Raw genomic sequence first — 26,504 nt, 5'->3', positions numbered from 1 at the left:
ATGATGGCTGAATTTCATTGAGTTGATTTGGTTTCAGAGTCCTGGTTCTGTTCATGCTGGCTCGTTATAACTGTGCCATAGCTTTAGCTTTTTTGCTATGCTTTCTGTGGAAATCCTCACCACATCACTTCTGTGGGTTTGCACATGCACAGTCCATAACAAGAATTTCCACATACTCACACTCTGGTCCATGTGGACGCTGTGCACAAACCTACAATCTATCTAGCAAACACAGCGGAGAAGGAGCATGGGGTGGTTGTCCGTTGAAACTTTTGAAGTGGCTTTGTTTTACCATTGTACAGCTTCTGTGTTCTTTCTGGTCCTTTTGGTTGTTTTTTTGGAGGGAAACAAAGGAGTGATTGGGTCTAGCCAATCACATAACAGAGCTGCATTCAGTAGGCACAGCCATGGATTGCAATGACAGCACGCACTTGGTTTGTAAGCCACTTTGCCAGTGCCTGCCCATGTTTGCAGGTATCGAAATCAGGAGCTTGCAGCTGTTCTCACCTGGACACTTGAACAGAAGGAAGCCATCATTGACAGTAGTAGTGATATTTGTGTTTGTCCTATTATGACAACTTAAAATGTCAGCCAGTGCCTCTGGAATCGGCTTTGTTGTATCGTGTTGCCAGATCCATCCTGAATTAAATTTGTTTGTAACATCATGTCATATATATTTAAGGGAACTTTTGTGGGGTTGCTGTTCAGGCATTCTGTTCCAATGTCTGATTTGGAGAGAAACCAGCATTGCCATGCCTGATCTGTGTTTTTCTCCCATTACCTGTACTCACTTTGGTAAAATCTATACTGTAACCTGCCAAACTTTGATTTAATATTTTTACAGGTAATAAACATCAGGCAAAATGGTAAATTACCTTTCTGTTTGGATTGAGCAATGAAAATCCCTGAGAAAGATGTTTACCGTCTACTGTGTACCATACAGTTGGTACACATGGCATCTGTTTACTTGCTGCACAAGTTGTTGATTCTGATTGACACATGGGATATGCGCAGTCAGTCTGCTAATATTCTCTGTACCTGTAGGACAGACTGATGTCAATTTATGCCAGTGAAGTCTGAGCACATTGTTAGCATGAATCTGTTTGTAAAACTGCCTTTTTGTTGCAGACTATGACTTTGATGAATATGACAAACCCGGTGCTGAGAGGTCACGCAGGAGGAGAGGTGAAGATGATGATCTAGAGAGGTAAGTCATGTCATCATGTTCTTGTGTTTCTACAGGAAGAGTGCTGAAGTGCATGTAATTTACAACCTGCTAAGGTAGTCTAAATCAAGTCAGGTCAAATGGAGGATAACACTGGTATCTTCTTTCAATCAAAATGTCACTGTATTACAATACTATAAAACAGCTACTCTGGTTGAATAGTGTATTTAACAGAGAGAGAAGAACAGAGATAATTTTCTCATCCCACAAAGGAACAATTGACATTTAAATTTATTTGTATCCATAACAAATTCAAATACATGATTTACTAAGTAAGGTCACAAAATCAAGGCTGTAGCAAAATATGTGTAGTAACTTTCAGGCTTAATTGGTGAGAATATGTCAATTTTAAAGGGGCGCTGTGTAGTTTTGGAGAAGAAATTCAAACAATGTTAATGAGGTAATAAAACAAACTCAGAAATGTTTATCTTTTCCATAGGTGTATAAATAAGCTGTTCTCAAAGGTAAATAATGTCCCCGGAACACTGTCAGGGTCTGCCAATTATAAACAAAGTAAAACAGTTTGATATTGTGTTGTCCTTTAAGGTCAGCTTGTTTATTCGGTTGAGACATGGGTTGCAACGGTATGTTTATGATACGATAGCCATCTAAAAAAAATCACGGTATATGGATTTCAATAAATATTATAACTGTCATCAATCCAAATGACGCTCAATAAATTAAAGTTTACAAAATATATTATGTCCTGACAAACTTGTTACTTGATATAAACTTCAAATATACTGAATATACAATTTTAAGATAGAATGATATACCTAATATAGCAAAAGCAAGCGCTTGATTATTACAGGATAACATGATTATTGCTCAAAAGATTATTTCCTTTGGTACTTATCTATCAATATTATAAATAATTTGCCCTGACAAATGTTTTGTTACACAATATACATAAAAAAAGTAAATATAGAAATGAATGTATTCAAGCTGCTTAATGTAGTCTGAATATCCATCGCTCTCTCAAGTCTACAGAAAAGGTTAGGTGGACAGTGCTATAAAAGTAAGCGTTCAATCATTTGTAAGTAGACTCAATATTGTTATCTGACTCTGCTAACCTTTTATTATTTGTCTTTTCTCTTTAAAAGTGATTTGGAAGAGGATTTGTTGGAGGAGGATTGGCTGTCGGGTAAAAAGGTAAGATAAAACAAAATCCATTCACTCTCACTGCTTTGTTTACATTGAGTTTAATATTTGCTACCAAAGAACACTCAGTATGAGTTTTCTGCTTACAAGCAGTAAACCGAAAATAACATCCAAAACATTTGGTGTTTGTGTTGGTCGAAGATTTAGAAAATAGAAGTGAACAGTTGACTTGTAGCAGGTGGCTCCTCCACGGGGGGAGGTGTTGATGTGAACCAGGAGGAAGTATAGTGGACAAAAAAGAACTGTGTTGACCTGCCCAGATTGCCTTCACCACATGGGAATAGAGCATCCTTTGGGGTTGGAGGTGGTCCCCTGCCCCCACACCTTACACAAGCGAACAACCGAGGAAGACAATTTGAAAAGAGCACGGCTTAATGCTCATTTATTTGTTTTTCAGAATCCCTCAGAGGTGTCAGATGAAGAGCTCAATGATGACCTTCTTCAAAGTGATGATGAAGATGTAAATATGAGGTATATGAAATTACATAACTGCCACTTATTGAAGTCTTTGACAGCTTTAGTTTTAAAGCTGCCGAAGTGAAACTCAAAATTAGGCATATTTATCAATTATATATTATTTTGATGTCTTCAAAATCCAAACATTGTTTTTGTTTTCAGCGGTCAGGATGTGTGCCTCAATGCCACATACAGCTTGGGCACATCCTATGGCCAGCAGGACAACTCGCAGGAAGCAGACTACACAGATGACGTCGTGAACCTGGGCGCAGAGGGCTGTGAAGGAGGGGGTGAGGAGGGGTACCAGCAAGAGGAGTACACAGAGGAATACAGCCAGGACGACAACGCAGAGATGCCTGTAGACCAGATGGATTACAGTGAAGAGCAGGCTGAGGGTGACGATGGCTTCCAGGACGAAGTGCTAGACATCCAAATCAATGAGCCCATAGATGGTGAATTTCAAGTGAGTTCTCACTTTTGCTTACTCACATGTAAAAGCCAGCAGATTCTCTCTCTCACACACACACACATACACACGCGTCCTCACACACACACACGTCCTCCCACTCCCTTGTCTGCCTCACTCTATTGTATCCAAGAGATAATGTCAGATTTCCTGTCTCTTGAAGGGGACAGTCAGGATTGAAAATCTATTCAGGAGAGGGAGATGTTGGTTGGTGTTTTGGGGCAGGGGAGGATTAGATTCATTATCACTTCCTTCCAGTTAATTTCTCCATCTTGCTGACAAAGTTTGTGTTGACAGCTTGTTTGGCATGAGGTAATGCTCCGCTGTCGCCTCCAAATCCCTGTGCCATTGTGACCTTGGGGCCTGTATCTTTGGGGGAGTAAGAAGCTGCTTTGTGTCGGCGAGATGTGCTGCCAATCGGCGGAGGTTAATGTGGGGGGCTTTTATCTCGGGCTTTAGACTGGATCTGATAAAGTCTCATGCAGGTGAAAAGATTATTGACCTTCCTGAGGACACCCCATACAGTTTTCTAATGATTGATGCGAGTTTCCCTTTTATTCGTTTCCCTTCCCTCTTAGCCAGGACTAAGAGGATCAAAGATAAGACCAGATCCATGTGCAAATGTCCGTTATGGTCCATTTACCAAGGTGTGATGGTGTTTGGCACCTGACAGAGATATATTAGCCTTCCTCCTTTCTCTAAACACAGATAAGATGTTGACCTTCTTACTGGGGGCGTGCAGCACAAGTGGAGACCTATTTGGGATTTTGGGGAAATGTCTGCAGCTGTGGAGGTGTATTTGTATTATGTGTAATAACTGTTTACAAGGTCAATAAACTGCCTGGCCTTGACAATTTGCTCGCCATGGTATTCATTGAGTACTATGCAGTACAGTTTAAAGGATTAAGCTGTTGTGTTCCCTTGGGGCAGCCTGTCCATCCGTCTGGTTTGCTCAGAGTTTTTTTTTCTTTTCTGCATTAATATGTGCTGCTGTTTGGCAGGGTAATGGAGCGCAACACCAAACACCATGGTGTGACCTACAGTCTGACCTTATTTAGCAATGAGTTTTAGTTAGAGGGTGGTATGTAGATAGGGTTGAATTACGAGCAATTCCTATAGCAGTAGTAAGGGGCTTGCTGTTTTGGTGGAATGACAGAGATGTATATTTTGAATTTATATGAAGTGATGGCATCATGAGTTGAACTGCATTTTTTTTATTGACTAGTAAAAACGGATTTGTCATCTCCCAGAATGTTTACATCTGTGAGATGTTTTTGGCACGGAGTCATGAACTCGCAGCGCAGCCAATAACGTAGTGATTTGCTAGAAGTCAGTCAATGATATTTTCACCATCACTGAACTGGGGAGGAGTGTTTTTATCTGTGCCTGCATTTCTGTATATCATGTCAAACATTTACATCTCATTGAATTTCAAATGCTGTCAGGAATAGTAATGAAGCCTGGCTCCCACTGTTATGGTAATTTGTGTTGGGAGGGTAGGGGGGTGGGGGGGGTTACATGGTGTCTCCCCAAAATCCTCTCCATGACATTTTAATGTTTGTCTTTATGCTCTGTATGAATTTAGTCTTATTTCTTTAAAAAAAAAAAAAAAAAAGATTACATTTCTGTGTCTTAATTGCAAATATTCTGAAGCATATCATTGTGAATCCCACTTCTATTGAGATGTAGTGTGATAAAAAATATACATGTACATCTATATTTCATGAAAATCTGCCCTTGGATGTCAGTTGAACTCATTCATGTATCTCTTGCTTATGTGGCACATCGTAACAGCATCACTTATCATAAATAGATGTTTTTATTTACAAGACAGTCACTAGAAGACTGTTTTCCAATCTGATCCTTATCGAAGTGTTGTTATACCTTTTAATTAATCAATGTGTATTGTCAATGTGATCTTTAAAGGATGATGATGATTATCAAACCTCCTATGATGATCAGCCTGTGGATGGACATGGAGTCCAACAGGAAGAGGCCCCTGTGGAGGAAGAGGAGGAGGCTGTAGGGGGAGAAGAGCAGCAGGAAGAGGAGGAGGAAGACACAGCCGAGGGCTCTCAGGTCTTTGACACAGAGGAGGTATGATGAGACTTTATACAGCACTGTGTACTTTAAGTTGATGTGGGTTGATTTCTTTATGATTCTGCTGTTAAGACTCAGTGTAAAAGGTGCAGATAGTTAACCATTGACCCTTTTTTATAGAAAACATTTTGACTAGGTCACAGGTGTAACCAATGACATTACCGAAGGCTTCATCAAATGACCCCCAGTAAGCCGTGTCAGTGAGTGAGCATGTACAATGTTAGAGCCATCAAACAAGCTCACCTAAATAGAACTCTGACAAGGGGCTATTGATCAATGATTTATTCTGCATGATAACTATACTAATGTATAATAATGTGGTTATATTTTGCATTCAAAGCAGGGTAGTTTAAGGTGTACAGTTGATTTGAAGTGAAGTTTCAAAGGATAATTATAAAGAAAAAAAATTCCACATGAAGTCATTTTCTCTAATTGGTTCTCTAATAACACAAAGGTGTTCAGTTTTTATTATAATAGAAGACCAAGAAAGTCAGTAAATGTTCACATTTTAGAAGCTGGAGCCAGAGTTTTGTATTTATTTATATTTTTTCATTTTTGCTTAAAAATTGTGGATATTTATTTTAAAGATTTTGGTAGAAGAAATTTTGTGATACCCTGCAAATGACGAAGATGAACACAAACAAGTGTGTCCTTACTGTCCTGAAAAAAAAAAAGAAAGGGAATTGTATGGGTAGGAATCTTTGTGATTAACCTCGGAAAATGTCTGCAGGTCGAAAACGAAGCTGTGCCTGAAGAAACAAAGGAGGAATCCGATGAGGAGGATGAAGACGATGAAGAGTCTGGTCGCATACGGTTCAAATCGGAGAGAAAGGATGGTGCTGTTGTTCGGTTGGCTGACGCGAGTAAAAGGAGAAATATCCCTGAAACTCTAGGTAAGAATTAAACTTGCGGAGTATAACTTATCATTCAGTAACAGTTGGTATATTTATGGATGTAATATAGTTATCGTGATATGAGACAATGCTGTACATTGTCTTAGATTTTTAATATTTTACTCACTTGAGGTATATTGTCAACAATTGTGATATTTGACTTTGTAGCCCAGTCTGAGGATTAAGCGAGTGCTTTTGAGGAGATTTAGTATGATAAGATAAACACTACTCACAATTAGTTGTTGATATTGGAATATTTTAGTGTTTCACTTGATTGTTTATTCTGTGAGATAGCTGACATTTTGGGGGGATTTTATGCTCCCCGAAAATAATGTGACACATTTAATTTGTTTTTTATTGCCTATCCCTGCATGCTTTTGTGCATCCATATCCCCATATCCCTTACTCAGTTAGAGTAGTGTATATTGTGTGTTGTGATATAGCCTAAAATTTTTACGATATCATTCAAAAACTATAATGCCCAGTCCTAATGAACTGCCAAAGTGTAACCTGAAATATTTTCTTGTCTCGAATCTCTCCTTCACTGTAATAGCTTTACATTACTATGAAAACAAAGCTATTAATGGTTAATATACATGTGTTTGCCTGTTCCTCCTGTTATTAGAACTGTCTGAGAAGGCCAAGCAAGATCTTATGGAGTTTGAAGAACAAGAGCGACAAAAGAGACAAAACCGTTATGGAGGCCGAGGCAGAGGAGGAGGAGGCGGTGGTGGAGGAGGAGGAGGAGCCGGTGGAGGGCGAGGAGGCAGAGGAAGAGGAGGCTTTCCACCTTTTGGAATGACCGACTTTAGAGGAAACAGAGGAAGAATGCATGACCACAGGCCCCCACTGATGGGAAACATGGGCATGCTGGTAAGCCATTGTACAGGATCATCTGCACTGAGCATCACTCGGTACTGACCCACTCCTCTTAAAGAGTAGCTAAAGGGAGCGTAAGGGCTTTTCTGAATAAGATGATTTGAAATGGTTTGAGTTTTTACCTTGCTGTATTTGTCACAGTTACACATGGGTTTTGTTTGCTGCTGTTCTCCTTACTATCCAAGACTTCCAAAGCTATGGTGGTTTACACATGAAAAAGTTAAAACACTCTTTCTCCCCTGTATCAGTGTTGATATATGGATTACTGCAAATCATTTGGCAGTAGTCCACTTAGACAGTATTATACAGAATTAAATTTGTTCTTTGCCCAGGATTTAGTTTCTTGTGGGCTTTTATTATCAGATATCACTCCAAGCATTTAATCCTTTGATTTACACGGCTCATCAGTTCATAACGCACCTTTTGAAGGTTTAGGGAAAAAGTGACTCTGAGCTAGAGGTGATGATCTTCAGTAACACACTGGAAGGTTATAAGATTTCAGAAGTGGGCCAGGATAGTCGGTGATGTAGTCATTTACTGTTAATCATGGAGGTGAAAGATAACATTTACATTTTCATGTTATTTTGACTTGGATCACTGAATGAAAAGATACATTTTTACCAAATGAAAATATTGTACATAAATGATAAAATACAATTATGCCATTGTTTTCAAGGCTGTGTGACATTTCACCTTAGCTGTCCGCTATTATGGATCTTTTATGATTTGATGATAATAGGCTGCAAAATTCTAAACACTGGAAATTAAAATTTAATGACCGACGGACAACATGGCAACACCACAAACATTCTGCTGACTGTTGTTAATGAGCTCGTTTTTTTTTTTTTTTTACAGCCTACTGTATGTTTTACCACTTGACTTATTTAGTCACTGGCATGTTTGTTTATTTGTTTGTTTGTTTGGTAGCTTAAACAGCCAATTATCATGGGCACATTTGAAACATCACTTGATGATATAATTATTGTTAATTTATTAGCATGTGCATCCCAGTTTGATGTCTTCCAATGCTAGCAGACAGTTGACTGTTGCTGTTGGTTATGGCTGCAATCAACAATTATTTTCATTGTTGAATAATCTGTTGATTGTTTACATGAATAACCAAGTAGTTGTTCGGTCTATAAGATGTCACAAAATGTTGAAAAGATGTTGATCAGGGTTTCTTGAAATCTAAGATGACGTGCTCAGATGACGTCTTGTTTTGTCCACAACCCAAAGTTAGTATACTGTCGCAAAGGAGCAAGGATATCAGAAAAGACTTGCATATAAGAGAGTGGGATCAGAGAATTTTAACTTTTTTTTCTTTCAAAAAAGATATTGAAACTAACTAATCAATTTATATTGATAACAGTTGACAACTTATCGATTACTAATTGCAGCTCTTGTGTTGATCCTTGTTTTTCTGTATGGCTTCACTTTAAATATATATGCGTATATTTTGATCACACTGTGTCAGAAGGACACATGCACTTACACTCTTCAGTGGAGCCCTGCGTTAAATTTCTTTAGGATACGGTCTTCAATTTTGCTGTTGAATCGAGTTGTTGGTAGTATTCTAGTGGTGATATCAGAATCTTCCAAGAAAGAAATGTGTTTTGACAGGTTGTTTTGGTTTTTCCCTCCTCTCCGTTTCCCCATCTCTTTCCAATTAGCAGCCATCCTCCCGAATGCCTCCGCCTCATCAGCTTCATCAGCAGCAACTGCAGTCCCAGCAGCACCATCCTTCACGTCCGAGAGGACCTCCTCCTTTCCAAGAGCATGGGCGCCCGCTGGCCCAGCAGCCTCTTCAGCCCCTCATCCCCCCGCACATGGCTCACCGCTCCCCGCCGTTACGGCCCCAGATGGAGCCGCCACCACGAATGATGAGCTCCCCGCCACCTAACTTCCCCCAGCATCACCAGCAGCAGCCTCCACAGCCCAAAAACATCCACATTAACCCCCATTTCAGAGGACCCACGTCATCCTCTGTTCAAGGTAGGGTGATCCAGTATCACTCAAGATCTTTTTTGTTTGTTTTAAAGGAATTTCCCCTCACTTCCACTGTTTTTATGGATTCTCCATTGTGCTGCAGGGTTAATTGTATTACATCTGATTTCTCTCACCTCAGTGCAGTAAACCCAGCTTACTTAATTGTGCACAATTTTCCTCAACAAATGACAAGAATGAGATTAAATCATGTGATGAGTTGTGCAAAATATATGAGGGAGACAGTAAAGTGTCTGAGGGAAAATGTCTGTTGTGTGGATTTTTGGGATTCAAAGGTTATGTCAGGGCACATAATCTATAAGTAACAAATTCCCATTTGGCTAGTGATTTTAGTCATTGGAGTATGTGCATAGCTATGCTAGAGGGACTGTGGACCTCTACATTTAAATAGTTGATTAGAATAGTTGAAGGAAAATGTCTGGCCTTCAGCATGTTAGCTAAGCAGTTGGCTTTAAGCTTTGTCTTTAAGATAACATCAGTGTGTCCTTAGTCTCATGCAATTATGTTGTGTCCCATATGAGACAAAATATTCTGTCTGGACAAAGACAAAAAAAATGTTATTTTTTTTTTATTTTGAAAATTCCTAATTTAAATTTTCAATATCCTTATTTTCATTTAACCCAAAACTCTGCCACCCCATTTAAGCAGCAAGATGCTCAGTTGAGGTGCATAGTGCCATTATGGCTGGCAGTTATCCTCACACTGTCCCGAAAGGTGTCTGGATTAGAATGTCATTTCGTTGTTTGGTTGAATGACAAGTGAATAGCGCTCTCAGCCAGTAATGGGTTTATCCTCCATTTTTTTTTTCTGGCAGCCTCACCATTTCATTCCCTGAGATGGGTTTATCTGGCCTGTCTGTCCAGGCCAAGATAGAAATTTTGTTAGCAAAGCATGTTAGCGTGTATGTGTGTGTGTGTGTGTGTGTCAGTGTGGGCAAGTGTGCATAAGGTTTGGGTTACGCTCCTGAGAGGAAGATGTGTTGTGGAAAATCAGGGATTGCCTGTGGTTATGATTAAGCGTGTGTGGATGTGTCTGTATATCTTTCTGTGTATTTATTTGTTTATATATGTATTTAACTGATAGATTACTATTGAATGTTTTCCAGTTGCAGCTCCTGATGAACAATTACAGCTCCTGTTATATTTAATCCAGCATAGTGTTTTCTAACAGCAAATGTCTCGTTCATTTTTATTTCTGAATTTGGCAAATTATACTCATGTATTTAATGTTTCCTGGTCTGTGCCCAGTTGTGTTAAGATGTGAGGAGAAACTCTGATATAGAATTTAATATGTATGTCTGTGTAACAGCCTTTAGCATGGAGATGTCTAATGGGCTCCTCCCTCTCTACTATCACCACCCTCTCTCTGCCTACTGCCCCTCATTTTCATTTTTCTCCCCCTCCTCCCACCTGCCCCCCTCTCTCCTGCTCCATCTCTCTCTCCCCCTCTCTATCTCATTGCAGTGCCCTTGATGCCTCCTGCTCAGAGCCAGCCCAGACCTGCTGTGGGTCCTCAGAGGTTCCCAGTGAGTAGCAGCTGCTCCTCTCCCTCCCTTTCGCCTCACTTTCTCTCCCTCTCCACGCGGTTAGCGTCCCTTTTTTGTGAGAGCAGTATCATTACGGCAATTAGACCGCCTGCCCTGTCCAAATACTGTTAAAGCAAATCTGTAAACACTGATACGAGCCTGGCTGCACAACTGGAAATGCGTGATAGGGGCTTTAGGCTGTAGACTTTTGGAGGTCGGGGCTGCAGTGGCGGGACTTAGTTAGCAAGTCTTCATGGATGGGCTGGGGCTCAGACGAGCCAGCTTGGCACATAATGGAATTGTGAGACCAGGATATACTGCCAGTTAAAATTCACTTTCCACAAGTTTGTGTCCCAAAGGCACGGAGACCTTTTTTGAACGGTATTTGAATTAATGAAACATGGTGGTGGTTTGAAGGGGGCAGGGTGAGCCTCTTGTACCATATATTCCAAATGCTAAATTTCACGTCAGAGAAAAGGGGTCTTAAGTCAGTGATTTCCTGTAAGAAAAGGTCCTTTTATTTCACTCACAAAGAACCCGTCCAAGAGATGACGGAAATGCCTTTAAAGTAATTGCCATATTGAGGGAAATGGCTCACCAGCAAGTCAGCCAAAGTGCCTTAAGTTACTCCGTCCTTCTAGTTAATGATGCCAAGGCATCAGGTGGTGCTGGGACTGACTGACATCTTCCTGGAAAGTGCATTTTGTATGGATTTATGCAAATTAGCCATTGGAAAATAGCTGCATCCAATTGCATTCATGTGGATTTACAACCCTTCTGCCAAATGAGCCAGGCTTTCACATAGGAGTCGATCTTTGTCCAAAAACAGTGTTTTTATTTACCCATTTCCCAGCCTTCAATGTCAGTATCATGCAGCTCCTTTTCCCTGAGGTCTGTGATGGTGCTAGATATTGATAGCACAGAAGCAGGAAGCTGTTTTGCCTCTTATCAGACAGTAGAAGGTGGGGTTGGAAGGGCATGCAGACAACTGGGCTGATGAACAGCATAGTGTTGGATTCCCCAGCTGTCAATCGCGTTTAGGCTGCTGCTGCCAAGGACACAATTTGAAATGCAGGTGACATACCAGCCGGCAACATTCCATTTACCAGTGGGCACCTGATTACTCATGATTATCATACATTATCATCCCATCAAATTTAATTGTTAAAAGGCCTGGCGAATGGGGGGTCATAGCCTCTAGTATTACTGCATTAAATTTTTGCTGGTGGAGACTGGTTTTGAAATATTAATCTCAGCACCAATTAAAGTTATTAGAATATTTCATCCGCTTTAGATAATGACATTCAGTTCGACCAAGAGATGAAGACCCCACCAACCACACTATTTTCTAGTTGTTCTTACCTTTTTGCAAAAAAAATTTGATAATAAAATTCCTCTTCGCTTGCAGTCGGTTGCAGTCACAGCTCCTCATTAGAGCTGCAACAATTAGTCGATTGATAGAAAATTAATTGCCAACCATTGTAATAATCGATTCATCATTCAGTCATTTTTCAATTAAAATTGTGTGAGGATTGTCTGCTTTTATTAGCAATTTATGATACTAAATAGAGTCTTTGGATTTCCGACAATTGCCTTGGTATACGATGCAACTTGAAGATATAATTTTTATCATGAGAATAAACAGAAGATTCATTGATAATGAAAACTCAACTCTTTTTCAAACATCACCTTATCCAGAAAACAAGCGGCATGCTTTAATACCAGCAGTCTGTATTGTTGTTTTATTAGCTCTGAAAGGTTCACTTAAAACCCCTGAAACAATACATCTATTTATAATCAAACTTCCATTCTTCATTGAATACTTGACATTTGCTCCCTCTCCATTATATATGTCTCGGTTATCCCCTTACTGCTGAGAGCTATCCCTGCATCAGTTACATATTGAGCGGCCCGCAGCCTGTTTATCAAGGATTAAAAGCTGAAAGATGAGAGGTATTATATGGACACCAGAGTCCTCATTGTGCAAACCTGCCTGCCTGACCTTTTAGAACAGTATGATTGCACCCCCATTGTGCTCCCCTGTCTTTGTAAGCCCCTTTGATTAACTTTCTGTTAAGCAAGTTTTTGCGACTCTGGCCTTCTAGCTTTCTAACACCTCTCCTCTCTAAATACCGCCACGCAGCAGTGGAATAAAGATGGATTAAGCCTTGATAGCATCTTAAGTAATTTACAATAGGCTTGGAGGAGGCAAGCAGCCCATTTTGTGGAAGTGCCACATGTTGAATAGCAGGTTAATTTTTCAACAGAGATGGATGTTTAAAAGAATAAAGGAGACAGTTATGAGGGGGATTCGAATTCCAAGGAGGGATTATAGGGTTGTTATCTAGTTTTCCTTGGAAGATAGATAGGAGGAGGTAACTCGCATGCAATGAGTAGAAAGCTGTCTAATATACCAAGTGGTTGAAACAAAGGTTGAGGGTACTCATCCCCTTCTGAAATACCCTTTGCTTGTTAGAGACAGGCTTTTAGGAGGTTTATCAACAAAGCTCCAAGTAGCATTAATGCAGGTTTGCTCATGAATTCAGGCTGAAGGGTTTCTTTAATATTGGCATGCATATTTATGTTTACACCACAAGATTCTGCATCTTTTTAATGACCCTAGCCCTTCAATTACAAGTGCTCTATGCCCGATGCAAAACTCCACTACAAATTCCCATTTTTCATTAGTTTAATTTGTTTGTGATTATTGAGTTCCCGGTATGGCCTATAATTCATGAGTTTTGTGTTTTCCCAGGGACCGGGAGACTTCCAGCAGCACATGTCTGGTAATTTTGGTCAGCCCCAGCGGCCCCCTCATCACATGGAGCCCTTTAGGAACCAGCCACCTCAAGGCCCCCAAGACAGAGAGCCGCTCTTTATGGGAGGTGAGTCCCCCACCCAGCCTTCATGAGGGTTACAAAGCTCTCTTAGCATATTTAATCCTATTCGACATCACCTCTGGCAGTATACCTACAGGGTACGCTGCTAGCTGGCTGGTGCTCCTCTCTTAGCAGCACTCATGTTAAATGCATGTGTATATATATACATCTGATTGAGCCTTGGAAACTGCATTGAATATCTATATTTCCGATTTTTCATTCACAGTGTTGATGCAGAATTAAGTAAAAACCACCTGGCTGTTTATCCTTTCACCTTGATAGAGTTGTTTGGTTTTGTTTCCCCTTGCCATAACGTTATATATCTGGAGAGGGGGTTACTGATGTATTGAAATTGGCTCACAAGGCAAAAAAAAAAACCTCTGACATCTCTTTTGTACTCCTGTTGTTGTTTGGTCTTCCTCTTGTGGGCACAGAGCGCACAGAGTCAACACGGTTTCCAGGGCAGCACATGTTTGATCACCAGGGCCCCACCCCTCTGATGAACAACAGCCACAACCTCCACCACCAGCAGCAGCTGCCCGGCCAGGGCCACATGGGCTTCGGCCCACCAGGGCCAGCCTTTAACCAGCCGGGCCAGGGTCCACTTGGGCTTTTTCAGAGAGAACCCCCAAGACCAAACCTCCCTCCCCACCAAGGCCACCAGGGGATGGTCGGCTTGAATCAGCAAGGCGGCCCCCCAAACCAGCCCCGACCCTTCATGGGCCCTCGTCAGCCGTTCGGCCAGCAGGGGAACCTTTTCCCCCCTCCACAAGTCCAGTTTGGGATGCAGGTACGACTAAGAGTAAGTGATTTTTATAACCAATAGATGTCTGAGTATTTGGGTCAGTATGTTGTGTAACAATTTTGGGACAAAAGTTGCTCTTAAATGTGCCCCCCTAAATATTGTATTAAGTATAAGTATTCGTTCTCACCTGTGACCATTCTTCTAAAGGAGCCTGACAAACAATTCACATGCCTCCTCCACCAAGAATGTATGAATTTTTGACAGCTTTGCTCTAGATTATTAAAATTGCTGTGGCAAGAGCAATGACTAGACTAGAGTACACATGAATAAACTAGACTAGTTATCATATCCACTGCTGCTGAAGCATTAAGTAAAAAGACTCATGTCTGTTTGGCACCGCTGCATTTTGTCAAGAGACGTAGGCAAGAGCTCCCTCTAGTGATCAAATCATTATAGTTGTACTACTATGTACACGCTTGAGGACACCAGTTGGAGGTTAATTACATGCAAAAATTGCCTGATTCAATATTGAGATGAAATTTTATACGAGGTAATATTCTTGCCGTTGTGAACAATGAAATGAAAATGCACGAGAAATCTGAATTATACGTAACAACAGGTTCTGATTTTGCTGATTTGTTAATGATGTGGTTTGTCGTCTTCTTTCAGGGCTTAATGCACGGCCCTCCTGTCTCCCAGCTTCCACACCACGACCCCATGCAATCCCATCAGCCCGTGCACCAGCACCAGCAACATCATAGGCAAGAGTTATCCCATCATCAGCAGCAGCAGCTAAATGTCAATGAGCCTCGCTCAATGATGCACCATGGCCAGAATCTCTTCCACCAACAGCAGGTGCATGGCAGCCCGAGACAGATGAGTCCCCGCCCTCAGAACCCCCAACAGCGAAACATGTCCAACAGACAGAGGATGGTGAGATATTTACGTAGTAGCTAAACTATTTTCTACTGAAACTGATGAGCCGTGCTCAAATGGGGTCCATATTTTATCATGTACTTTTCCAGTTACTGTGAGTATCTTTCCTCAACAAGCTAAAAAAGCATGTGGGAAAAAAAGACGAATGTGGATGTATATATTAAAATCAGATTGATTGTGGAAATTGATTGTCAATTTAAATTTTGCCCTTTCTGCAGAACACACCTATCTCCAAGCAAATGCAGCAGCGCAACAGCAACCTACGGGAGCTCCCTGTAGCACCTGGCAACACAAACATGAACAGTGCCCGCCCCGCCTCCAACGTTAGGCCTGTTGCCAAGGCAACGCAGGGGGTGCGTCCCGGGCAGAGCTCTCAGGCGGTGCCTGCTGGTGGCAGAGGAAGAGGCCAAGTTTCTGCCAAGACTGAAACACAGCCTGGGGGAGAGGTCAGGACAGTGGTCCGCAAAGAAATCCCGAGCACACCGTCCAGCACGGCACCACAGGTCAGCTTGTTAACACGCATGCTGGAAAGAAAAACAAAGAAATAGACATTTTCAATTTACAGGTGTAGTGGCTAAATTATTTCAGATTAATGTGTGGTATAAAATTTTTTTTAAAAATCTGTACATTTTTGTAGAAGTATTTCTTTCCTGCTAAATTCAGTGACCCAGAAAGCAAGGCCAGGCTTTTTAGTGTTCTGTGAAGGACTTCCATTTATTAAAAGCGCAATCATAAGCTTGTTAATGATGGCAGTCTCAATCCAGTGGAAAGAACAGATCAATACTACTCCATTTTCTCTTGGGTTTTGCCTTTGATTACATCTGAGAGTCAGGCCCAGTAATATTCAAATAGGACATGGCTCATGGCTGCCATTCCAGTAAATGGAGACAGGCATTCATATTGTCTGTTTGTGTTATTCACCACAGAACCCGGATGAAGATGAGGAGACACGGCAGTACCGTCTGAAGATTGAGGAGCAGAAGCGTCTGAGAGAGGAGATCCTGAAGAGAAAGGAGATGCGACGGCAGATGCAGGCTGGTGTCAGAAAGAAGGAGCTGCTGGACAGGCTCAATTGCCAGACAAACACGACGAGCCCAAGCCCAGCTCCTTCACAGATTCAACCCTTACAGCAGATTCAGCAAACACCACACCCTGTACAGCAACAACCTCCACCACCACCCCAACAGCAGCAGCAGCAGCAGCAGCAGCAACAACAGCAACAACAGCAAAAACAGCTACAACCACAACAGTTGAGACCGTTTCCTCAGAGAACACCGCAGTCATTAAATCAGTCACTAAAGAATCCTAATCAAGGCACCCCCATCCCTCCCAATGGCAGTGCGCAGACTCCTACGCCACGTCCCAATGTCAAGACACGCCTGCAGATGGCGAAAGGTAGCACCCAGCAGCAACAGGCCCCTGGGCCTGGTCCAGACCAGCAGTGGAAACGGCCCCAACCAAATCCACAGCAGCTGCTACAACAGCGAAGGAACAGTGCTGGACAGAACATAAACAGGCCTGCTGCTCAGATCCAGTCCAATCAGGTCCCCCCAAAGAATATACCTGTATCTCCCTCTGTGGGCCCTGGTCCGGCTCAGGCTCAGCCACAGCCACAGCCTCAGACTCAAGGACCTAAACCTGGGGCTAAAAGAACTGTGATGCAGCGGGCCAGGAATTCTAGTTTCGAAGGACAGCAGGTGCCACAAAAAGTCAGAGTCGTCAAACTTTCAGGAGCGGTGAGCATGTGATTTGATTCTTATCCAACACTTTCTTTTGTGTTGTGGTCCGACATTTATTTGATCCCCTTCAACAGATTTCAGCCACAAGGGGACGTCAGTTTTGAAAGTAAATGCCACTGATTGGCCTCACACTGTCTATTTTGTAATCTAAAAGATGTCTAACCTATTGGAATGACAGGGTGATGTCTGTGTCATTTTGACAAAATTGATCTGTTAAGAGTTTCCTCTCTTAAGAATTGGGAACTGGTATTTAAGCCACAATGCTGCACATTTTACCGTTAGAGCGCAGAGAGGCTGCAGGCATTAAAGAGAGCAGTATGACATTTATCTGTCGAGTGTGGGACACCTCATCACTGCTCTTAAAGGTTGATATCCTCTTTTAAGGGCAGAAGAGTATTCTTTTAAAGATAGAATGTGAAACAAGAATGACAGTAACCCCAACAAAGTCCAGAATTACCACTGTCGACTATTTTATACTCACTTGATAAGTTACTGCTGTGGCCTTAATTACGCATTAATCTTTATTGAAAAACCACAAAGGCATGCATGTTAAACATTCATACTTGTCACTGATGAGACGTGTTGGTGGGATGTGATAGTATTTGAAATAAGCCGCTTTCCGGCTCCATCCCAGAGGATCAAGCCGCAGAGCCAAAATCGCAGGCTGGCTGCAGATGAAGATAACTGTGTGTCAGTGCGTTAATGGAAACCTGCGCAGAGCTATCTGATGTAGCGCATCTTGGAGGGGAAAAAAGGGGGAATGGGATGTGAGGTGGAGAAAGAGAGATGGAAAGAGAAAGAAACAGCAGAGGCCTATAGCCGCAGTGAAAAGAAGATTGTCTAGATGCTCTCTCTTCCACATTGTTCTGCTGTCATCAACGAGTGCTTGACAATGTTATCTCCTCTCTCCCCTTTTTTTCTCGCTCTCTCTCTTCCTCTCTGTCATCCCTCGCTTGCTTGTTTCCATCAACCCATCTCTCAGGTGTGAGGCAACAAAAGAATGCCAATCCAAGACCCTTGTAATTAATCTTTCTTGGTTGAACGGGGGGGTTGTGGGGGGCAACATAATACCTGTGTAAGAAAGTTGCCACTTTTGAGGATTTGGATTTGTATGGCTTAGGCACACAGATAAGAGGCAAATTATATTTTCATCAGGGATAATACAAAGCAGCGTTAGACACAAAAGCTGAGGAGGAGGGGGGCGTACGGGGGATGGGGGTACACATCGAGCTGCTGTCGTTCCAGTGTAATGCAGCTTAGCATTTGATGGGTGCAATCAGGAGCTGTGATTTCTATAGGAGGGATTAATCCATTTACTCTCAACTGGGGACAGGTCAGAGATATCGCCTCTTTTCTTCCCCTGTATTGATCTGTCACATCTCTCTGCAGAGTCGGGGAAGAGACGACCTTCAATTCCTCCCCGCATGTCAACAGAGTTGAGCTGTGACTTTATTCGATAATGAGACCATCACCTTGTTGGGTTGATCTTTATTCCCCCGCGGAATATCTGATAGGGATCCGGCTCTAGTGCTGGCACGAATTCAGTGTGCCTCGTAGATGTGGCCCCGCATTTCTCACTTTGCCCCTCCAATCAAAAATGTTCTTGTTACTACAGTTGTTACTTATGGTTTGAAACTAGAACACTGTTTTCATATTTGTTGCTGAGAGTTAAATTTTCTCTGTGCTCAATGAAAATCAGATTTTAAGAGGCAGGGCTACGAGGATGGTAATGGAACCAGAAGTTTGTTCCAAAATTCAGTCAGCACAAGTGTGATGTGTAAATTGAAGCCTCCACTGCAACAGCAATGAGAATAGAGTTTACAGTGAAGTAGCAGACATCTAGTGTCTGGCAGTTAAATTTGTGTAATGAAACACATTTGTATAATCATCAGAGGTGTCAAAATCTACTGTTTCATTCCATTTTACCTTTAAAACTATTGTTAGATTTTGACTTATATTCCCTGGTAAGTGTTATTTACATTTGTATGAGGTGCACTTGAACGCACCAGGGGGTGCATGGGGGGGATCGTTGATACTACATGTGCTTTCAAATTAAATTTTCATTAAAGGCTGATTTCGGTATATTTTTTATTTTGATTAAAATCACAACACCCGTAATATTCATATTCTGGGACTTTGAGGGGGCAATAATAGATGCCAATTTAAGGATTTAAATGTTATGATTATACTCTGCTTTTATGTATGATTTAATATATGTGTGAAGAGGAACTTTAATGTGAATATGTTTTTGGATCCCTGCAAATGGAGATAAAAGCTGGGAAACCTTTTGGAAGGTATTAAATTAATGTCTTCCTCCTCAGGGTGTGGACGACCCAGCGCAGCAAGAAGACAACTGGTCGGCTTCCCCGATCAACCAGGTCGTCCAAAGGAAGGTCACCATGACAGGACAGCAGCAACAGGCACCAGGCGGAACACCGCAGGCTGGCCGAGGGGCCATTGGCAACCCACAGCAAAACAGGGTATGTCACAAATCAGCACTCGCCAGGCTGTGTACACCAGCAACTGTTTCACTTAAAAGATATATATTAACAGTGCAGACTGCGGGGTAATGGCAGTTGTGAAATAAAATAAGCTGAAATGTCTCCTGTAAAGTTGTCCTGTGCCGCTGGCGCTACCCTGGCATTCAGCAGACATACCAATCGAGCAGTAGTGGTAATAAGACAGGACAGTGTGCCAGGTGCAGGAGTATTGACAAGCTGAAAGCAGTGTAACACGGGGGGCTACACAAGGTCCCCTGGCCTCTCTGCACGCCTGTCACCACCAGGCTGCTGTCACATTTACCATACTCACTGACGCTGACAGGGTAAGGCAGTCACCATAACGCTTGCATGGCTCCCTCTCCCTTTCTGCTCCCCCACCCCCAACACACACAGACACACAAACACACACACACACACACACACACATTCCCTCTACCTCCTCCCTTTCCTAGATCCCTCCCTCCTCCTCCACCTCCTCTTCCTCTGCAGCTGAAGAAACATATCTCAAATGAAGATATGCCATGCCACATGCATCACGTTCTGACGTTGATGCTCTATGTAGAAATATGATAAGTCAATCATGTGAAGGCTCAGCGTATCTGAGAGGTGCGAGAAGAAAAGACGTAGTGTTGTTAAATTTTCCTTTGTGCTGAGAAACGGTATAGCTCCTCTGCACACGGTTGCATTCAGGATTAAAACATCAACATGCCTGTTTAAGCACTGAGAGGTTCACTTTGTATTTTCGCCGTCTCTCTCTCAACCCTACCCCGTATTTCTCTTGCACCTCATGTGGGTAATATTTCTCACACCTGCCGTTGGTGTAGGTTGTCGTGTCGGGCCGGGGGCGAGCGAGAGGGGGTGGTCAGATGGGTCGAGGTCGTCCGGTGTCCACCAGAGCGAGCCAAAAAGGTGCAGAGATCGAACGCTGTACTGTGTCCATAGAGGGCCTCTCCTCATCCACAACTGACACTCAACTGAAGAACCTTCTCAGGTCCATCGGCCCCATAGAGGTAGGTACTCTTCCATGTTCATTTTTATTATATTCAAGTACTTTACTTCACAGCTAAACCTGATAAGAATTCAGTACTTACATATTTTTATGTTTAGGCTGCATTCCTCATATTGAAAACTTTAAACTTAGATATTTACTTTCATCAGCCAGAGTGGCAGTAGCGAAAAATTTCCCAGTGTGATCCCATAGCGCCCTCTTCCGTAGCAATTAGGTAGGTAGAAAAAGTGAACAAATTCCTCAGTTTCCCTCCACCACCCTCACTCCCTCTTGTGGACAAGGGGTGAATCTAATTGTTGCACTAAGTTTGTACTATTTGTGTTCATTTATCGCAGATGTTCAAAATGATGCCCCAGCAGAGGAAAGCAGTCGCCAAATTTTCCAGTGCCCAGCATGCATCAAGTTTTCAGATGAGTTTCCATAGGTAATCAATATTCCTTCCTTTTTTCGCTTTGTAGAGACATCAGTAAGATTATTGAATACTGTGGTTGGTTGCCTTTTACAAGTTGCCAATGTGTTAGTCTCAAATATTAAGGTGCATAAGATTAGTTAGTGTCTTTTGCCCCTTGAGCCAGTGGTTTAAACGTTATCACAATTACTACACAGGCACATGATTGATTTGTCCCACATTGATGTATCGCTGATTGATGGATGAGGAGCACAATAAGAGCCAGGAGGTCTTGTTGCAAGAGGTCACTTTGTCCCAACGAGGGAGCTCCAACCTGGCACAGTTCTTCCACCCTACTGGGGATCACTCACACAGTCGACGTCTGCACAGCATCATTTATCTCCAATCAACAGTGAACAGTCGGAACAGTGAACATTACAGCATTGGCTGCGAGCATGCCATTGTTCGACTTTGTCTACCAATTGTCCATTGTTGTAAAATGGCACTGGAGAGACACTGGACAGTAAATCCTACTTTGATGTAGTGGAGAATGTTTTAAGCATCTTACACGGACACTAAGTAGAACGTATTATAGGATAATGGTTGCTCCCCCCTCTCATACAGATTTACTTAAAATGTATAGTTCTGATGTGACCACTTAATTGTAGTATTTTATTTTTTTGTGGCCTGCTGTTTGGTTTGGATTTAGGATGCCATTGTGGCCGGACTTACTCACATCCAGTAGCAGTGTTTATTTCCCCCTGTAGATGGCAGTATTTCATCAGTAATGGTGCTTCAGTTTAGTCCGACTCAGCCAGCATTCAGGTACAGATGACTTTCCAAGCAGTTTTTGGGTGAATGGCACTACCTAGTGGAGAACTTGCATAAAGGCACAGAGGTGGATGATTTTAACGTTTGACACATAGCAGTGACTGGGAGCAATTTGGCAAAAGATTGATAAAACATTTTTTCTAAATTCCCAGTGGTTAAGGGATTTGTAATTGTTGTTACTCTGATGTAGATTTCGTGGTACTTTGTGCTGGGACAGATTGTTCGGATCATCTCTCGTTCAGGGCGGTCAGTTTGGTAATTTGGCGTTGCTCGTTGGTCTGACTGTTCGGAGGTCTTTTAACTGTTAATAATCTGTATTTTAGTTGTATTTATGATTATGGAGTAGTTAGATTTAGGTTTCTAAACCGGCTTGAGTGTACTTGAGGGAATGCGTCTTTTTTTGGGGATTTTTATGATGACAATTTAAATGTATACTGTTGGTCGATTTAAAGTACATAGGAGAGAATTGCTCACAATTCAGGATGCACACATTTAATTAATTCTTTGCTTGGATATACATTAAGTTAACTTCGCTCCAGTGTAATTGTTCAGAACCTGCGTGACTTGAGGCTGTTGATTTGGTGCCTTATCACTGAGCTTCATACCTTGTAGAGCACTTTGAACGGTTTGACTTTATCACTGAGATGGTAATGTTGATGCAGTACAGCAGAAAGGGGTCGATTATTTCTCTGTAATACTTTCCCCATACATTGAATTACCCTCGTTAAAATTCTCTCTAAATTCTACGCTCTTACTCATATTGATATCGGCCTAAGATGAGATGCAGTTCTTCAGATGTGTGAGAAATTGTTGGACAATCTCCAATGCATCGCTTTGTTTTACTTTATGTTCTCTGAGCATGCACCCTTCTTTGGGGAGCGCAACCACATCACTGAAACCTTAAATTCTCTAAACACTTAACTTCCGCATCATTAATAACCTAAACATAGCAAGTCAGGCTCATTTACTTTTCCATAATTCCATAATCGTTTCCTTCATCACACAACATTTCTGTCTGTTCTGTGTTCTAATTTCCTGAAACCAAAGCAGTTCTTTTAAATATTCAGATCGTTATGCGTGTTCAGTAATAACTGAAGTTCAGATGTGAATGTCATGTACATTATTTTCAGGAATGTGACATAGGAAGCTGAGGGGGCAACCATTATCTATGTAGTGATCATGTACATAAGTAGACTTGAACTTTCTCTCAATATTTATCCTGTAAATTTTTTTTCTTTGTTTTTTTAGTTATCCTTTACTTGCGTTGTATCAAGTTAATCATTTTTAGATGTAAAGATAAATGCTGATGTGTCCAGACATAAATCATTTTACAAGTGTTTTTGTTTCTAATTTGGAGCCAAAATGAAGAATGACTGGACCACGTTTCTGTTTATAAGACATTTGACAAAAAGTTTAAAGGGGAAAACAAGAAAATAAAAAAGTGGCCAATATACCGTGAGCATGCAGGTATGTGAAGCCGGTTAAACTTTAGCCCAAAGATGTGTGGTTGTGTGTGATGTTCCATGTGTCTGGTGCCTTTTTAAGATGAATTATATTTATTTGTGCTGCATTTATTAATTTATACGTATTCTGAGAGTTCTTGGGTATTCAACTTATCAGATATATTTTTAAAAGACATTTTTTAATGCCTTCTATGGCAAGAAATACTACCTCGTAGAGATGCCACTGAATTATGGCATTGAAATTATTTGCTTTACAAGCAGAAACATGAGAAGTTTTGTCCTGTCACTTTAACTGTGATGTCATACTAATGTTCAGCTCCACACAACCCGGACATAAAGCAAATGTCGCAGCTTGTTAAATGCTTTCACTGGATTTTTTTCGATTGGAATAAGCCATAATGAATGTAATTTGGAAGGTAAACATGTAAATGGTAAATCAGCTCCTGGCTGTGCATCTGGATGACATCACAGATTAAGTTCATTCGACATGAGAAGAGTTGTTCACACTTCTAAGTAATTATTGGCCTCTGTGTTTGACCGCATGTGTGAATCAGTTTCATACATTTAGTGGTATTTTCCTTAAATTAATCATTACTTGAAATAACTCAAAACCCACAGAGCTTTTAAAAGAAGCTGCACATGCGTGATTCTTTCCAGTAAAAGTCACTATATCTCGACAAGCTTCGAGACAAACAAGCTGAAAATGTCTAAAAACCTAAAATTCCTTCTTAAGTCCTGTAAAACTTGAGGTTTCGTGGTTTCAGTTCCTGTTTGTATGTTGTACAGTTGTTCTAAACTGACTTCTTTATGTTTTTATTCCTTTTGTTTTTAGTTGAACTGATGTTGAACTGATGTTGAAAGGTTTTTGTTTCCTAACAATGTGTATTTAATGTCTTTCATGCTTGTGGGTTACACTTGACTTTTAGTCATGTGGTAAATCCTGTGGATTTGAAAAAATATCGGCAATGCCGGTGATTGGTATATAAATATGAGACATCTGTTCTTGTAACGGCAGAACAGATTCATATTGAATCTATTTGTAACTTAATTTTAAGGATTTTGTACACATTTTGTACCTTTTGAACTTTTAGATATGCTGTTATATTTCTCAAAAGTAATTTATTTGAGGAACATGGTGCTTTTTTGTTTTGTTTTTACAATAGCTCATTTTCTCATAGTTGCATTAAGATCTAGATGATTGACTTAGGAAAGGCTCATATGTGACATTTCCATGGGGCTTTCTTCATTACTGCTGATAATGACAAGTGTCAAAGTCTATATGAGCTTTGGGTCTAGATGGGTCAGGTTTTACACAACACTAACTTTTTTCCAACAGGTCCATTTTGCAGACTGGCTGAAATAATCATTTAATTCTTTCCCTTTCTTCAGGTGTCATCGCGTCAGCAGATCAGTGACTGGCCTCACTGTGGCTGCTAGCCTTAAAGGCAGAGTTAAGGGGCCATACCAAAGGTTCAGCATGCTTTAACAAAATCAACAAATTGGATTATAAATGGGTTATAATTTGCTTCTGAACACTTTTCCCAACTTAAAGGCAGCTATTGTTTGTAGTTGTCGCTATCACAATGTAAAATTCCTTGGCACTGGACTATTAGTTGACTTTACGTTATGTTAACGTTTTGTTACTGTTGCATGATGAGGCAGTAGATGTTATTGGTTGTCTGTAGATGCAATTAGGTTCCTAAGCAAAACTCCAACATCTGAAATTTGAGGTGGGGAACTTATAGTTGGTCCCTCTCATGTAATAATAATTAAAGGTTATTTGAAATCACTTGCTGCTGTCTTTTAAGCGACAAATGTAACTTCCTGGAGAAATACAGTTGATTTTTACTTCCTAAATACAGTCGTTTTTAGGTCGGACGAAACGCAGAGCATCAATATTTGATGACTTGTGGATGAGACTCAACAATCAACCATCTTTCTCCAGGAAGTTAGATTTGTTTTCCTTTTTAAAGACATTTCCTGTTTTCTTGAACGCATTTCTGTTCTGCTGGTATGAGAAATAATTCATTTTACAACATGTTTCATCACACGTCAGTCAAATCAAAAGTTTTTAATGGGGTTTATATATTTACCTTTTCGTAAGCGACCCATAAGATACCGATTGTAATCTCCAGGTTTTCTTTGATTTGTTCAATTAAGAATTGCACCTTGCTTATTTAAGTTCACTTTTACACCTGATGGAATATTCTTTCAATACCCGCAGAAAGCAAATTGTTAAATTATCTCCAGTTACTTTTATTTGCTTTGTATGATCTTGATGGAAACTGACGGCTTTAAAAAAAAAGACTGAAAAAACAAGTATTGATTACATGAGAGGTATAAACGAGTTAAGCTAAAGCATGTTGAACCGTTGGCATGGTCTCCCACTTGAGGTGCTCCTGGTTTTAACACACTGGGCGGTTTGAGGTTGTAGTTGTTTTTTTTTGGGTTGCACTAATGAGAGATCACAAAAACAGAATGACCTCTAGTATTAACACACTTTTTCAACAGCAAACTGATGAGAGGAGCCGTGACGAGCCCCGATCCCGCTGTGTCACTTTTCCTGCCTTAACTCACTCACTTACTAAACACTCCAGGTTCTCTTACAGCCGTGCAGCGTCCAGCCTCCGATTGAAGACTTTACTTCCCTCACTAAATAGATGTTGCTGCGTTCAGGGTCACATTTCCTTCCATTACTGCTGCTTTTCCCGCCATTGGTGTTTCTCCAGCTTACGTATATTTTCCAGTTGCTCATCTTTTCCTTGATGCTGCCGTTGTTGAGTGAACTTAAGACTTCTGTATCAAGCAGGGTGGCCTACCTGGATTACCATTGTTTGTTAGCCCAGTGGATGGAGGTTTCCATCTCTGTGACGACAGCCGGGTTCACAGAGCAGACTCGTAACTCTAAAAGCCGCTTTATGGCTTTCACTGCACCAAAGGTCATCCCAGCTTCTTGACATGAATTGTTTGGTTGGATTTTGAAAAAAAGACTACAGTTGGTTTCCTCATCTCGAACTGTACGGTGCACCAAATGATGACTGAAAATCCAACCTTGGGTTTTGACTGAAACTGTTGACAATCCATCCTGTCATGTGTTTTCACACTTTGATGTATCACATGAAGTTAATCATGTTTTATGTTGGGAAAACTCTAAAATCACTGTGAAATCTGTTGTAATACTGTAAACGATGTGATTATCTCAAGAGAGTGAATGTCTTTCAAGAAAGTGGATCATTCTTGAAGAGCCAAAGTGTTATATTTTAAACCAGCAAATCAAGAAAAATAAACTTTTTGATGAACACAG

General features: G+C 41.2%; 1 protein-coding gene across 5 annotated transcripts in view; it reads left to right on the top strand.

Annotated features, from left to right (window-relative positions):
* The window catches only part of rbm33a (RNA binding motif protein 33a), a 28,543-nt gene extending 2,039 nt beyond the window's left edge, over nucleotides 1-26,504 (top strand). Inside the window, exons 2-20 of one of the 5 annotated variants that reach the window (XR_005071376.1) lie at nucleotides 1,129-1,207; nucleotides 2,329-2,377; nucleotides 2,784-2,857; nucleotides 3,005-3,305; nucleotides 5,235-5,405; nucleotides 6,139-6,301; nucleotides 6,927-7,174; nucleotides 8,851-9,172; nucleotides 10,648-10,709; nucleotides 13,465-13,594; nucleotides 14,023-14,390; nucleotides 15,003-15,266; nucleotides 15,488-15,772; nucleotides 16,196-17,005; nucleotides 19,330-19,488; nucleotides 20,334-20,519; nucleotides 20,672-20,732; nucleotides 20,854-20,942; nucleotides 21,125-21,178. Coding sequence is in view for 3 of the 5 variants with exons in the window: in XM_037078365.1 (XP_036934260.1) it covers nucleotides 1,129-1,207; nucleotides 2,329-2,377; nucleotides 2,784-2,857; nucleotides 3,005-3,305; nucleotides 5,235-5,405; nucleotides 6,139-6,301; nucleotides 6,927-7,174; nucleotides 8,851-9,172; nucleotides 10,648-10,709; nucleotides 13,465-13,594; nucleotides 14,023-14,390; nucleotides 15,003-15,266; nucleotides 15,488-15,772; nucleotides 16,196-17,005; nucleotides 19,330-19,488; nucleotides 20,334-20,519; nucleotides 20,854-20,942; nucleotides 21,125-21,173 (3,809 nt within the window). In the remaining 2 variants the exon portion in view is untranslated. Of the gene's footprint in view, nucleotides 1-1,128; nucleotides 1,208-2,328; nucleotides 2,378-2,783; nucleotides 2,858-3,004; nucleotides 3,306-5,234; nucleotides 5,406-6,138; nucleotides 6,302-6,926; nucleotides 7,175-8,850; nucleotides 9,173-10,647; nucleotides 10,710-13,464; nucleotides 13,595-14,022; nucleotides 14,391-15,002; nucleotides 15,267-15,487; nucleotides 15,773-16,195; nucleotides 17,006-19,329; nucleotides 19,489-20,333; nucleotides 20,520-20,667; nucleotides 20,733-20,853; nucleotides 20,943-21,124 lie in introns of those variants that run through there. The other 4 variants (XR_005071377.1, XM_037078366.1, XM_037078367.1 and 1 more) reach the window with 4 other exon arrangements.

Source organism: Acanthopagrus latus, chromosome 19 (genome assembly GCF_904848185.1).
Source record: "Acanthopagrus latus isolate v.2019 chromosome 19, fAcaLat1.1, whole genome shotgun sequence".
Taxonomy (NCBI): domain Eukaryota; kingdom Metazoa; phylum Chordata; class Actinopteri; order Spariformes; family Sparidae; genus Acanthopagrus; species Acanthopagrus latus.
This window is presented reverse-complemented; position numbering and strand designations above follow the sequence as displayed.